The sequence below is a fragment of the Callionymus lyra genome, chromosome 5 (assembly GCF_982586985.1).
Source record: "Callionymus lyra chromosome 5, fCalLyr1.hap1.1, whole genome shotgun sequence".
NCBI classification, from domain to species: Eukaryota; Metazoa; Chordata; class Actinopteri; order Syngnathiformes; family Callionymidae; genus Callionymus; species Callionymus lyra.
The window spans coordinates 7612443-7627000 of record NC_141822.1 but is presented as its reverse complement, the minus strand read 5'-3'; the positions used below and the strand labels follow the sequence as shown (position 1 = coordinate 7627000).

At 36.9% G+C, this 14558-nt stretch overlaps 4 protein-coding genes across 5 annotated transcripts; 2 read left to right on the top strand and 2 right to left on the bottom strand.

Moving 5' to 3' along the window:
- Nucleotides 1-65: 65 nt before the first annotated feature.
- Nucleotides 66-2978, bottom strand: LOC148079200 (uncharacterized). Its single transcript, XM_087792426.1, has 6 exons — nt 2675-2978; nt 2493-2598; nt 1997-2109; nt 687-786; nt 492-613; nt 66-429 (listed from the first exon to the last, which is right to left on the bottom strand). The coding sequence occupies exons 1-6, from the start codon at nt 2757-2759 to the stop codon at nt 308-310; spliced, it is 648 nt and encodes a 215-aa protein (XP_087648552.1). The 5' UTR covers nt 2760-2978; the 3' UTR covers nt 66-307.
- A 1035-nt stretch (nt 2979-4013) lies between these two features.
- rpl28 (ribosomal protein L28) lies at nt 4014-6611 on the top strand. Its single transcript, XM_087790656.1, has 4 exons — nt 4014-4107; nt 5402-5525; nt 6292-6410; nt 6478-6611. The coding sequence occupies exons 1-4, from the start codon at nt 4027-4029 to the stop codon at nt 6565-6567; spliced, it is 414 nt and encodes a 137-aa protein (XP_087646782.1). The 5' UTR covers nt 4014-4026; the 3' UTR covers nt 6568-6611.
- Nucleotides 6612-7021: 410 nt separating this feature from the next.
- LOC148079198 (uncharacterized) lies at nt 7022-8350 on the top strand. Its single transcript, XM_087792273.1, has 3 exons — nt 7022-7202; nt 7279-7353; nt 8196-8350. Exons 1-3 carry the CDS (start codon nt 7022-7024, stop codon nt 8348-8350), a joined length of 411 nt encoding a protein of 136 aa, XP_087648399.1.
- Nucleotides 8351-10004: 1654 nt separating this feature from the next.
- Nucleotides 10005-14087, bottom strand: pdcl (phosducin-like). Of its 2 annotated transcripts, none has more exons than XM_087790654.1 (4): nt 14004-14087; nt 12252-12440; nt 12007-12188; nt 10005-10865 (listed from the first exon to the last, which is right to left on the bottom strand). In XM_087790654.1, the coding sequence occupies exons 2-4, from the start codon at nt 12424-12426 to the stop codon at nt 10302-10304; spliced, it is 921 nt and encodes a 306-aa protein (XP_087646780.1). In that variant the 5' UTR covers nt 12427-12440; nt 14004-14087; the 3' UTR covers nt 10005-10301. The 2 variants fall into 2 exon arrangements, with proteins under 2 accessions (XP_087646780.1, XP_087646781.1); XM_087790655.1 differs by lacking the exon at nt 14004-14087 and adding an exon at nt 13790-13856.
- Nucleotides 14088-14558: the final 471 nt, after the last annotated feature.

Here is a 14558-nt window from a genome sequence, read left to right as displayed (position 1 = left end):
TACAAAATACATATAAGAATCTTATACTTCTTCTGTCTCACATGGCAACAATTTAACGACAAGTATTTTTGCACGAAGGGTTCATTTATATTTTATTTAAAAAAGACCTAAAAGAAATTATCATTCTTTCAGCATTTTAACACATTTTAGGACAATAACTTACTTATAGATGCCTTCAATGAGGCCATTTATAAGGAAAAACTCCATAAAATCTTCATTCAACTTCCTCTTTTTAAAAGCGACATCTGTTAAATTGGTTCAAATGTATCAAGTTCACAATTAATGGTTCACATCATTTTTAACGATGTCAGACTAACGAAAAAGTCTGCGTGTCCAGGACAGTTTGTGCTTTCTGAACAGCCGCCTGCAGCGTCGGTCGATCGGCGAGCAGCTGAAGGAGAGCGGTCGAGTCCATCTCCAGCAGCATTCCTGCAACACAACATCAACCATCAGCTCTCTGGGCCTGAAGACCCGGGACGGACCGATCCGACCTGTTATGTCGTTGGCGCGAAGAGGATCCAACTTCTCCACCAGTGAGAAGATCTTCTCTCCGAGCGTCTCTCTGTCGTCGACGTCCGACGAGTCGCTGACGTCCGTCTCCTCCACCCTCTGCCTGACGTTCAAATATAAACATTTATTTTGTATCGTAGCATTTATTCGTAGAAAACTGTTATTCAGCAACGCACTCTTTAAGAGTCTGCAGGGCAAAGGTCACCTGCTCCTCCAGCAGTTTAGGATCCGATAGAAGTTTTAGGATTGTTTCTTTCTTCTGCTCCAGCAGCATCCCTGTGGTGGGAAACACATCAAAGCTAATATAATATTCATATATTTAAAGGCAGCGCAACATTAAGTATTAATGCGAGTAAAAAGGTCTTAAATGTTATTGAAAAAACTGTTAAAAGTCTGACGAGAAAATGTGTGACTTGCAGTCCTATTTTTTTACAGTTAGTAACGGCAAAATCCGGCAAAAAAGCTACAAAATAAATGAACCTTGTACAAAAAACCCTTCTCCCTTAATCATACCTAGATTATAAAAAATAGAATGATGTACACAAATAGTGCAAGAACAGATTTGAGTAATTTCAATTAGATAGACTTGAATAATCCCTCTGGAGATCTCCTTCGGGAAATGAGGTTTCCAGTTCACAGCAGACGATAGTTTCTCAAAAACAAGAACCAAATGCAAAGATAAAAAGAACAAAGTGCAAGGGATGACAAATTTCCAGAACATAGGCTAAAGAAAATGACGCAAAGAAAAGTAAGTAAGTAATTTGTATTTATATAGCGCTTTTCCAGACCAGGGTCACAAAGTGCTTAAACAATCAAAACAATATTCAATAAAGTATATATGTGTGACTGAAATGTACCTAGTTGTATAATTGACAGACTTTACTTCATAATATATAATATGTACTACAAAATAAATTAGTGCAAATAATGGAATAGAAGAAAAAAAAGCCATAGAATAAAGAAATAAAAAAGCGAACAACAATAACACTTTAATATTTCTAAAGTATATGTTCGTCAACATTTTATGGTTTCCATGAAGCTGGACTCACTGGTGACAGTTGCTGAGAGGAGATCACTGGACTAACTACTGTCCATCATGGATGATGAGAGCTATCCTCTGAACACTGTCATCAGTGAGCAGAGAAGCAGAATGAGTGCAAGAATGCTCCTACCCAGGTGCAAAACAAATAGACTCAAGGACTCATTCATTCCTCGTGCTATTAGATTGTTTAATTCTAAGTTTTGGGGCAGAAGTGAAAAAATGATATTCTATGTTAATCTTTGTATCCTTTTTCTTATTTAATCTATGTTCTTTACTTGAACTTTCTTTTTATTGCACTTTGTTCTTGTTCTTGTTTTTTATGAATCTATCGTCTGTGTTGCTGTGAGCTGGAAAACAATTTCCCGAATGAGACCTCCAGAGGGATCAATAAAGTTCTATCTATCTATCTATTTTAAAAGTTTCATTCATGCTGTGGCTTCTTACCTGTGATCTTCTGAGAGTGCCCGGTGTTATAAACGTTCACCAGCTCAAACAGCTGCTCCCCTAGAGAGTCGGACGAGGCTGAAGCATCATCTTCATCCTTGCAGCACAACTTACTGCGGAGAGATAAGACGTGTGTCCCACACTTGACCCTCAAGCTTCAAGAAGATAAAAACAGTATTTCACCTTGTAAGTAAGTAAGTAAGTAAGTAAGTCATTTTTATTTGTATAGCGCATTTCCAGACCAGGGTCACAAAGTGCTTAAACAATCAAAACAATATTCAATAAAGTATATACTTTAAAGGTCAAGATAAAACTGAAAACACAACATGAGTTCCAGAAAATCAAGGAAAGCCTGAACAAATAAAAACGTCTTAAGATGTTTCTTTAAGGAGTCAGTAGATCCATCAACACAAGTGAATGATCCCTTACAAGTAACATCTACAGTGTAAAATACTTGTGTATTTTCCGTGTATTACTGAGGTATTTAAAAGTGAACCTGGGCTCTTGAAGGGCCCTCAGAGCCTTCTCCACAGCTGAGCTCAGCAAGTGTTCGTCCTGCAGCATCTGGTGAAGAGTTGGACGAGGCAGCTCCAGCAACATCCCTGACACACACAACAACAACAACAACAACACAATTGTATCAACAAAAAAACACATTTTTTCAAAGAGGCGTTTCACCTGTGAGTTTCCCAGCATCCTCCTTGTGTTGAGGGTAGATCCGACTGTACAGATGCTCGCCCAGAGTCTCCACGTCTTCCTCCATATTACTTACATGTCGTTCACATCCCAAACCCTCGCGAATTGACCTCAAGTGTCGCAGGATCTGTACTTGTAATAAAGCACATCAGTGGGCGGATCTGAGGGGGTTATTTTTCCGACATTTTCTACTTTGATTGTAATATTTTTAGTATTGAACGTCTGGTTATTTTGTTGCCTGGATGTAAACACTATTCTACTTCTACTACTTTTATGGTGTTCGGTAAGCAACGTAAAGGTGCATTAGCGCCACCCCCTGGTATGGAGTGACTCTGAATCTAAATTTCCTTTTATTTCTACAAATGGGTACATTAATAAACGTATGTACAATAAAATGTTGTATTATATTTACTAATTTGGTTCACCTAAGATTTATATATTCAAATGTATCTTTATCTTCCTTAAATTATTATTATTATTATTTGTATCCTTCTCTTCTCCGTGTTTTATATCGTGTTATATTGTTTCTATTTTATTTATTTTTAATAATTTTCTCCATCTATGTTTCTTATTAATAAAAAGTGCGACTGTAAATCGTACATCGATGACGTTTACGGGACGATGTGCTGCAGAATCAACAGTGCCCCTCCGCCAAGTATCCTGAAAGTAGTGCTATTTTGCAATATTCATATAAGCTATATACAAACATAAAAACTACTCGATATATGTTCACATCAACACAAAAGATGTATATAAATATTTAAAGTATCTATTTGATGGATGAACGTTTGTTACATCTAGGAATGGTATAAGGACGTGCGGAACGATACCTCATAGAGAGGGTGTAAAGCGGTTTCCGCCCTCTTTTTAGTTCTCTTCCTTCGCTCTAAGGTAACGTGGTCGCCTCGGCTGCTAACACATGCTCAATAAACCTGATAATTGCTTATTTTGTGAGTTTGTTGAGACGCATTAAAGCGCACCATGAGGTTTATATGTCTGATTGACAATGTTTGATGGTAAAAGAAACCGTGAATATGGCTTTAGTTGACGGTTACACCGGCATGTATTTGTAGGCCTCGCTGTGCGGTGTGTGTATTAGCTTGAGCTAACCGATGCTAACGTTAGCGCTAATGGTTACTACACGATATTAATTTTACATTAAATATTCCTTTACTTTCTAGATTAAATCCACAATGTTAAAGGGGTTAACTAGTAGTGTTTGCTGCCACTGTTAACCGTACCAAAGTACCACACGGCTAAATTGACGAATTGACTTTTCTTACTGTTAAAATATGTTTCAAAAACATTCTTATATTTGTTGTTTCAGGTTCACCATGTCGTCCCACCTGCAGTGGATGGTCATCAGAAACTGTTCCAGCTTCCTCATCAAGAGGAATGGACAGACATACAGCACCGTGAGTGTCAAATATAGATGCATCTGAAGTTAGAATCGCAGGTTGTCACTGATCTCTTGATTCAAATTCATTAAAAACATCAATTGGATCAATATTTATATTATATTTAAATAAATCTATATCAGGGATGTTCAAACTATTTTCCCAGCGGGTCACATTTGATGTTAGAACGAACTGGAAAAATGTCACTAAGATCACAATAAGAGTTGTAATAATACAATAATAGAAGACATGCCTGATCTAAATGAACCATCACACAAAGTGTAAACACAAGAATTCAGGCATATTTTGTGGTCTAGAGTAAAAATGTCTTTGGATGAATGATCTCAAAATGTTGTTTCATATGTTTTCACAACTAAATGTCCAAACTATCTTATTCACAAGTTTGTATTTATAGCAGTTTTATTTAAACAAAAGGCACTTAAGAACTGTTAACTATTTATTGATCCTTCTGTATGCATCGTGGTACAATGTATTGTGATACAAAAGTAACAAGTATATATGTGTAGTATTGTCGAGTACTTGACTCTGGTGTTGTAGTATTTACAGACCACATGACTCTTGACAAACTCGTAACTGCTTTCATTTGTTTTAAAACCAAAATATGTCCAAACATCAGCTTAAAAAATAGCTGCAAGAGTCCACAATATCCTCTCGTCCTCAGTCATCGCCGAGATTTTGGGATGTTGCCTCTGTCAAGGAGTTATTCAGTTGGCAAGATGACTATTAAAAACTGTTTAATGGAATTCAAATTTGAGATAATGTTGATGAGACGAAAAACTGATCAGAATTACGATCCGGATTCAGGATTTTTTTTTAATGTATTCATCTTGGAGGGCTACAACATGAGCCTCAGTTTGTATTTTCTATGTTTGCGAGTAGAGGTGCATCTTTGGTAGTTTTAATGAGGTACCTGTAGGATATTAGGTTTAAAATGTCACTATACGAGTGAAAATTAGTTGCTTTTAACTGTTAATTTGTGCCAATGAAGTTATAGTTGTTCACATGCTACAGGTCAGGCAAATGTCTGCGGATGCAGTATGTAGCGCTGTACAGTGTATTGTGATGGTGTAGTAACAAGTATATATGTGTAGTATTGTCGAGTACTTGACTCTGGTGTTGCAGAATTTATAGACCACATGACTCTTGACAAAGTCGTAACTGCTTTCATTTGTTTTGAAACCAAATTATAGCAATATTCAAGCGTATATATATATTTTTTCACACCACTACTGTACTTTAATTTGAAGGGGAAAAAAAGCTTTAACAAATGCTTTCTCCTCTGCTGTGACAGGAGGCCAACAACCTGAAGGCCAGGAACTCTTTCCGCTTCAATGGTCTGGTGCACAAGAAGACGGTCGGTGTGGAGCCGGCTGCTGATGGCAAAGGCATCGTCGTGGTCCTGAAGAAGCGCAGCGGTAAGTGAATCATTTAAAAAACTTTTTTTTTTTTTTTTTAAATGGGCTTTTGTGATTTTCTTTGTGGGACTCCGTTGTCAAATGTCGCTGATTTTAATTATTTTTGTTGTGAGTTTCCAAGCTATTGTGTTTGTGGATGCGAGGTGTAAACTTGCATGTTTTATTTCCTCATCCTCCACTTAATTACTTACAAATTTATAAATGAGACAGTGGTGTAAAAGTTAAGAATTTTTTTATGGTGTCATTTTGTTTGCAACAACTTTATTGTCACTAGTTTTATTTGATTTGCACAGGCTTAGAAATAACAAAATGAATACAGCGCTGCTGCTCTTAATTCATTTATTGTGGGCGAGTGTCTGGAACGAAAGCCTAGTGACAAAGAAGGTAACACCGTATAGTTAGGTTGTCAAAAGTATCGATACCAAAATGTTGCATCCAGATACAAAACTAATTTTCAAAGGCATCAACTCATTTTTATAGTTGTATCTTTTGAACAACTAGTTATTTTTATGTTGTGCCTTTTTTTTTTTTTCTACTATAATTAGGTACTTATTTGAAGTGGGGGCTACAATAATGAAGGACATTTGTCCAATAACTACTGGAAGGGTTTTGCTGTAATGGGTTTTAAGTGAGACTTGGCCCTCTAGTGTTTAAATGACACAACTGCATGGAAGAATTGTTCGCCCTGAAACCGTCCATTGACGCCGAAGAACAAAATAAAGGGTCGAGGTTTTCAAATGACAAACTTTCCGATCTCCGTCTGCAGCCCAGAACAAACCTGCCACCTCCTACGTCAAGGTCACCATCAACAAGAACTCCCGTGCGACCCTGAACAGCGTCAGGCACATCATCCGCAAGAACAAGTACAGGAAGGACCTGCGCATGGTACGACGTCGCAGCGTTTTCTACGAGTCGTCTCCGGCCGTTTCTAACGCCGTCTTCCCTTTTCCAGGCCGCCCTGCGTCGCGCCAGCGCCATCTTGAGGAGCCAGAAGCCCGTGGTGGTGAAGAAGAAGCGCACCAGAGCCGCCAAGACCGCTTAAACTCATACGTGATGAAATAAAAAAAACAGTTTTGTTTGTGGAAATCGATGTTTGGCTCTTTTCACTTCCAGCAAAGTAGTTTCATGTCAGCCATCGAGTGAGCGGGACAAGTGGTCCTGCAGCGCTGGACGTAATGGTCACATGGCAGCGCTGACCTGCCGTAATTAGGCACAAATCAATCGTTCTCCATGTTGTCCCAGATTACTTTTATAATCCCTTAGTTGAGCTTCTCTGCTGATCCTAAACCTGACGCTTTCATCTGTCCGCGCAGAAAAACTTCATCTGAATCAAACGTCGATTTTATATTTTATTAAAACCAATCGTGTGGACTGATGCAGAATCACTGCATGGATTTTTTTTAAATCGCCGACTGACACATTTTCCACTCGGTCCTGACGCCACCGCCCTAGTCTCTGGAAGATGTGGGAGTAGATAGAGCTCGGACCGCATCGCCATGAGGATCCATGACTCGTTCCTGCTTCTCGTTCCTCTCCTGGCTCTCCTGAGCGACGGCTTCGAGATCCAGGACACCATCCACGCTCTGATCGAGGAGAACATCCGGCTCCACGACCAGCTGGAGAACCTGACCAAGGCTCTGCGGGAGCTCAAGCACCTGCTGTGGCAGCACAACAACGGTAACTATATGGTTGAGCAGAGGAACTTGGAAGTTCTGTCCAGTTTATAAACGTCAACGCTCTTCTGTCAACGTAGACCCGGGACATCACGACCACCATGAGCATCACAGCCCACAGGTTCAGCATCTGTGGGAGGAATGGTCGCAACATGGTGGGTATGAGGTCAGATGAAGGTGGATTTGATTATGTTTAAAAATATTCTGTTTATTCTTAATGAGAAAAAGTTGCTTCAACTATGGAAAAACTAAATCTAAATAATACAAATGTTAAACTATTTTGAATAGCTTTTTTATTATTAAAGTGGAAAAAGTTTTGATTTTGTTTTTCATTGAAGACATTTTTTCTAATTTACTGAACAACATATTTAAATGTTTTTTTTTGTCATTTAAGTGGAAAGGATTTTGACGTCGTTTATTTAAGTTGAACTTTTTTTAAATTATTATTAAAGCGATAAAAGTTTTTTTTAAGCAACTTTTATCTTATTGAACAGTAACAAATATAGTTGAGAGATAAAAATGCATTTAAACACTTTTTCTTTTAATTAATACCTGGACATTTATGTTAAAAAGGTTTTTTTAATTGAAGTGGTTGCATTTTAAGTCGTTTTTTATTGATTTTTAAACTTTAACGTCTTTATTTTTTAATTGAAGTGAAAAAAGTTTTTAAAGTCAATTTTGCATTAAGGTTTAAAACTATTTTAAGTAGCTTTTTTGTTAAAATGGAAAGAGGTTTGATTTCGTTTTTTATTAAAGATATTTTTTTCTAATTTAATGAAAAACGTTTTTTAATGTAGTTTTTGTTTGTCATTAGAGTGGAAAGGATTTTAATGTCGTTACTGAAATGTAACCATTTTTTTATTATTATTAAAGCGATAAAAGTTTTTTTTAAGCAACTTGTATTTGATTGAACAGTAAATAACCAAATCTACCTAAAAACAATAGTGAGTTATGCTGTGAAGGTGAGTGAATATTAAACGTACAAACGTCTCCACAGGTATGAGCGCAGAGACTCACCTGCTGCTCGAACACGCCTTCTGTGGACTTGAACTGAACGGTTCCGTGAGTGTCCTACAGGGGGCGGCAGACCACCTGCTGATCATGACCTTCTGCTTCTTCGCCCAGATGACGAGTTTCTGTTTGTACAGTTAATGTCCATCGTTTGCTCACAAATGTCGCTCATGTTATAATATAACAAAAATAATATAATCTCACTTCGTCATCACGAGGAGCACGGTCTCGCGAGAGTTGATCTGTAGGTCGCGATTTGACGATACCTGCGATGATGACGTCAACGTCCATGTGTAGCGTCGATCCTTTTAAAAATAATTAAATTTAATATTTATTTCCACAAAACTACGACGGATTATAAGGCCAAATCATTTTTCTTTTATTTATATATTTTTTGTATTTTTCTTTAATACACTTACTGTATATCGATGGTTCCAGACTCAAGTCTCTTCTTACTTCGTCTACTGAGCAAGTCCTTCATTCAGAATAAAGAACCTGTTTTTACAGGTCGTTCAGAATACTAGTCAAACATTTAATTTAAAACCAAATTCACGTTTTTATCCACGCGATTGAAGTAATCCGTGACCTGCATATTCATGTTACTAACTTTAAAGCTGTAAAAATATGTTTTTAAGAACACGTGCACAATAAGTATGACATGAGAAATTATATATTTATATGTATTGTCCTACATCTGGGGTCATGAACTCAACTGGCCGGGGGTCAACAAAGGTCAGTGCTTGTGGGGACTGATGTATTGTGTGGTTTCACAGTGTATTTGGGCTATTTTTGTCTAATTGTGTTATTTTAATTAAAAATGTATCAAATCTTTACTGTATAATGACGTTTCGAGTGATTATATTTATTTATTAACCATCTAAAATGGAACTAAAATAGAGTTCTTCACTCTTCCTTCTCTCGTAAAAACTCAAGACAACAAACAAATTATGGGGCCACAGAATATCATGTCAGCAACCCAAGTGGGCCACAGACCTCAAGACCCATGTCTTAATGAATAAAGTTCTTCATAAACAGTTGTTACATTTCTAAGTAAGTATGTTATTTGTAAAGATCTTTCTAGACCAGGGTCACAAAACGCTTGAACAATCAAAACAATACCCAATAATAATAATAATAAAATATTATAATTAAAATATATACTTAAAAGGTCAAGATAACACAGGAGTCTCAGAAAATCAAGGACAAGCTCAAATAAGAATATCTTCAGATGTTTCTTGAAGGAGTCAGTAGATCATCAAACACAGATGTTTCTTGAAGGAGTCAGTAGATCATCAAACACAGAGATGGTTCCAAAGCTTAGGAGCAACAGTCTGGAAGGATTTCTCTCCTCTGGTCCTGAACCGTGTTCAAGAACCATCAGTAGATTCTGATCCACAGACCTCAGAGCCCGAGCTGGGGTGTAAGTCTGGATCAGATCACTGATGGAAGGTCTGACCATGAATAGATCTGAAAGTAAGAATTTTAAAGTTGATCCTGAAAGAAACTAGCAGCCAGTGAAGAGTTTTAAGGATCGGAGAAATGCGAGTTCTTCTACTAGAGCGGCTCAGAATTAAAAAACGAATGAAAAAAAGCTAAATATGCTTTAATTATCATTTAAATAATATTAACATAACAAAAATAGGTTATAGGACCTACAGTCAAATTTAGATACTAGTAATGAATTCTAGAAATAAAGACAATAAAGTGGTTCGTCTTCACATGACCTTTAACCTCATTAGGGTCACATAGATGCACTAAAACATATTTAAGGATAATAAAAACAAAAGGACAAAACTCAGGTTGACACTTGTTTTAATAAATAAACTATTTGAAATGAACCAGCAAGTTAAAAGTTAGGAAACTAAAGTACGAGTGACAACATACGGAAAACACACGATTTTTTTACTAATAAATAGTCACAGTTGAAAGAAAGCAAACATCAAAAGTGTTGGAATGAAAAGTTGAAACTCGATAAACCTCAAGATTGTGCTCACGGTGTTCAGTCCGTCATACAAACGTGGTCCATGCAGGGGCGACGACACACTTCCCAAAAAAGAACGACCGCTCAAAAAGGTGGCGAAGGTCAAAAGGTCTAGTCTATGTCCAGGTCGGAGTCGTCGTCGCTCAGGTTGCTCTGGACGATGGCTCCGTTCCTGATGGTCTTGGGTTGGACGGGCGACTTGTCGGGCAGCAGTCCGTACTCCTGCAGCAGAGCCTCCACGTCCACGGCGAAGAAGTCTTCTCCCAGCTGGTCGGTGAGGCGGACAAAGTTCCCGATCAGGTCGCCCCCTTTGTAGACCAGCAGCGCCGGCAGAGCGCTGTCCCGGAACAGGGCGCTGGTGCTGATGGCGGAGCTGCGGACGGCGCAGAACTTGACCAGAGGATACTCCTGGGCCAGGCACTGCAGGCAGCCGCCCATGGCCTCGCAGCCGGGCACGTCCGCCTCGTAGATGTGGATCATCACCAGCGTGCTCTTGTCCTCCTTGTCCAGAGCCTCCAGGAAGTCCTCGCCGCTCAGCAGCTCGCTGACCCTCTCGAAGCGTTTGCCGCGACACAGCTGGCGTCGCATCTCTTCGATCCGCTGCATGCGGTATCTCTGCAGGAAGTCTTCGTCGTCCTGCTCCTCCTGCAGCATGTTGTACTCCTGCATGGTCATCTGAGGAGAGCAAGAACTCTAGCTTCAGATCAACATAAATAAATAAATCAAATATTCTATATGTATTTACAATAAAGTTAATAAATATAGAAGTGTCGTCAGAATATTGAATGAATTTAACATTTCAAATGTTGAAACTTTTTTTTAAGCATTTTCTAAGCATTTATCTTTTCCTTAACCATTAAATTCAATAATTTCTTTATTTATTTTAAAATGTTAAATTGGTTTTTAACTATAAAATTGAATGGGAAAAATGGAATATATCCACAAATAAACATGTATATATATTTTTACAAATAGTTTGATATTCAAAGTTTATTAATGATTTAAAAATACATTTCCTTGGTTTAATATTTTTCATATTATTTTGTTTTTAATAATTAAAATATGTATACATTAAGAGGGTTGAATTTATTTTAAATAAATATTAAAAAGAAATTACAAAAAGAGTTTGACGTTATAATTCCAATAATTCAAAAATGCACCTTGTAAATTACAAGACTTTTTAATTCAATATAAAATATTGCTATAATAGTGTCAGCAGACAAAAGCAAACGAGCACCGAACTACTTGATCAAACATTCAGCCAATCATGTGACGCTTTTATATCAACATTTATATTTTGAATTTAAAAAGCTACGAATGAAAACAACTGAATAAGAATATCAAACTATGTGAAAAAACAACATTAATTTAGAAAATATTTAATTAAATAAATATATATATATTTAAAATAATAATAAATAAATGGACATTTAATTGAATATATTTTTTAAAATAATTTAAAAATAATCACAGAACATTTTAAAGTTTTTTTTTCGATGTACCGACACATTTTTTAATCTTAAAATAATAGTAAAAGATTAAATCTTAAGTTCAAGAGTTTCTGATGCCACTGATATACTTCCATAAATAAAACCACAGGCTGCAGGTCAACAAAGACAACGACAAGAGCCAAATAGAAGGAAAAGAAACCCAAATCAACAAGTTGAAAACAAGGGATACCACAAACACATTTGTCTTCGGGTCACCTTGACCCTGAGCGAACACAATGGTTAAAACAAACAGTGGTGACAGTGGAGGACATGTCACAAGAAAACATGCTTTGATTTAAAACAATCGTTCCCTTGGATCTACTCACTTTGCCTTTGATCTTCTCCTGCAGCTCCTTCTGCTTCTGCTCGTCCTTCTCCAGGTCAAGGTCAGAGCGACAGGTCATGGAGAGCTTCTTGATGAGTCGCTCCATCTCTCGCTTCTGCTCCTGCTTCTGCTCCACCTCCAGCTGCTTGTACTTCCTCCAGTCGTTGATCACTCCCTTGGGTCCTGAAACACAGCGGGCGTCATCTCACCTGGAGTGCGGCTGAGTTCTCTGAGTGTGTTGAGCACCTGTGTTGACGGCGCTCCCGTCCTGACTGTAGTCCACCTCCGGCTCCACGGCGTTGGCGTCTCTGATGGTCTTGCGAGGATTCTCGTCGTCCTCGTTCTCGCTGCCTTCATCCTCGCTGCTGCTGTAGTAGTACTGCAGTTTCTCTCCCAGGATCTTGTCGTCCAAGGTCGTCATGGCAGCAGCTTTCCCTTAAAAAAAATACATGGTGTTTGTTATGGCGAGATCCAGACGATGACTGAGGACTAGAGGATACAGTGAGCCGTGCAGATTTTAAAGCTGATGTTTGGACATATTTTGGTTTCAAAACAAATAAAAGCAGTTACGACTTCGTCAAGAGTCATGTGGTCTGTAAATACTACAACACCAGAGTCAAGTACTGGACAATACTACAAATATATACTCGTTACTACAGTTATCACTATACATCATATCGTTGACCATGTCTCATGATACTCATCGTACTCATTGCCAGATTCTTGACAATATATCTATTGATGATACAATATTTGAGCGACATAAGTATCTTATTCTGTGAATATTGTGTATTTCTACTCTACAGACCAGCAGAAAATGTAGTTTAAACTGTATTAAATCGGCCAATATAAGATAAAATATATATTTATTTTTCCCACTGTAAACATTTTTAGATGTTACAACAGCAAGTTCAGAGTAAGAACCAATACTAAACATAGAAAATAAGTAACAAAGCGGTAGTAATATGATTAAGAGTAGTACTCAATGTCAAATAATTATACTGTCAAATTTAGTATTTGGGTATATTACATAATACTATTACGCTGTAATATTTAAACACTTTTTTCCAGTCACAATTTCTCTTTTTTTATTATCACTTTCATGTTTTAATCCACCACAAATAAGATGTTACATTTAAACTACACTTGGATTAATAATTTTTGTTGCAACGGTTTATCTATTATTTATTTGTATTATTTACTGTATGTTCAGTTAATTTTAAAAGGACAATGTGCAGGTAATTCTTACACTGATAAAAAAAGGTACATACATACAATTATATTATTATTATTTACTTGAATATTTACCTCCGTGTCCACAGTACTCATTTCAATGTAGTTATTCAATATAAACCCTAAAAGAATAGAAATATTTACGACACTTTTTACCGTTCAGTTATTCAAAAATACAAAAACTGTGTTTGTTTCGAGTACAACAAAGACATTGTTTACATGTTCAATAACCTCAATACTCGCTGAAGCAGAATAATCCGGACTGACATTGACATTTATAATCTGTTATCGTGGATTAACACAATAACAGCTCGTGTGTGACCCAGAAAAAAACAAAACGTTTTAACCCATATTTACAGGTCAAGATTAGACATTTGTTTTTTTTAACAGGCGAACAAACTGAACATTTAAAATAAAACTTTAAATTATTATGACTTTAAACAGGGTTTCGTTCATTCTTTAGCAACATGACGTGGATTATTAAACTAACTGTACTGACGTGACATCAACCACGAGTTCAGTATTTTAAATAAATTATATATTTTCCTTACGAGTGAGTTTAAAAACGCAGTAAAAGTGAAATCTCGCAGTATTCGTGTAAATACGGGATCATCATGCTAAAGCTATTTAACTGGAGCTAATCTTTAGCTCCTCGAGTCACACGCGGTGTTTCACAGATAAACCTCCTGGACAGAGACGTTAATAATCGTTATAAAATAAAAACGTTTTATCGCACAATAAAGACAACAAAGACGTTCTTCTCACCTGGTTGGAGTCTAAGGTACAGAAAGTAAGATTGTCGAGAAGTCAAGCTAAGCTGCTAACTTCCGTAGGGCGGAGCGATGGTGCGTTCAAAGCCATCGGAAAATAAAGTGTCTCGATCGGAAGTAGAATCATTTTCGCGACGAAGTTCGAATGAATTACATTAAAGACTTATTTGACTTTATTAATTACCTAAAAAAAAAGTATACACCCTTTTTAATTTTTTCAATTACTATGAATCCATATTAAAATATACATCAGACATAAATAAAACATACAAAAGTATATAAAATATATTTGGTTTGTTGTCACCCGCCAGTCACTATAAGATAGCTTTAATATAGTTTTAAAAATTAACTGAAACGCATCACGTTATGATGACGTATTTCCGCTTTCAGCCTGCTTTATTAATGCTGACCACCAGAGGGAGACATACTCTACAGTGTTTCTTATTATTTCAACTTTTATGTTTTACGATTTTATGTTTTACGGTATTATTTGATCATATTTGTTTCCTTCAGTTTTGTGTTATTTTGAAGCAAACACATGTTTCCATAT

Coding starts and splice junctions, on each gene's coding strand:
- LOC148079200 (XM_087792426.1), bottom strand. CDS start 2,759: ATGGAGGAAGACGTGGAGACTCTGGGCGAGCATCTGTACAGTCGGATC. Junction 2,110..2,492: donor AGGGCCCTTCAAGAGCCCAG/GTTCACTTTTAA, acceptor ATCTCTCCGCAG/TAAGTTGTGCTGCAAGGATG. Junction 430..491: donor TCGCGCCAACGACATAACAG/GTCGGATCGGTC, acceptor GTTGTGTTGCAG/GAATGCTGCTGGAGATGGAC.
- rpl28 (XM_087790656.1), top strand. CDS start 4,027: ATGTCGTCCCACCTGCAGTGGATGGTCATCAGAAACTGTTCCAGCTTC. Junction 4,108..5,401: donor ATGGACAGACATACAGCACC/GTGAGTGTCAAA, acceptor CTGCTGTGACAG/GAGGCCAACAACCTGAAGGC. Junction 5,526..6,291: donor GGTCCTGAAGAAGCGCAGCG/GTAAGTGAATCA, acceptor CTCCGTCTGCAG/CCCAGAACAAACCTGCCACC.
- LOC148079198 (XM_087792273.1), top strand. CDS start 7,022: ATGAGGATCCATGACTCGTTCCTGCTTCTCGTTCCTCTCCTGGCTCTC. Junction 7,203..7,278: donor GCTGTGGCAGCACAACAACG/GTAACTATATGG, acceptor CTGTCAACGTAG/ACCCGGGACATCACGACCAC. Junction 7,354..8,195: donor GGAGGAATGGTCGCAACATG/GTGGGTATGAGG, acceptor ACGTCTCCACAG/GTATGAGCGCAGAGACTCAC.
- pdcl (XM_087790654.1), bottom strand. CDS start 12,426: ATGACGACCTTGGACGACAAGATCCTGGGAGAGAAACTGCAGTACTAC. Junction 12,189..12,251: donor CGGGAGCGCCGTCAACACAG/GTGCTCAACACA, acceptor GCTGTGTTTCAG/GACCCAAGGGAGTGATCAAC. Junction 10,866..12,006: donor AGGAGAAGATCAAAGGCAAA/GTGAGTAGATCC, acceptor TGCTCTCCTCAG/ATGACCATGCAGGAGTACAA.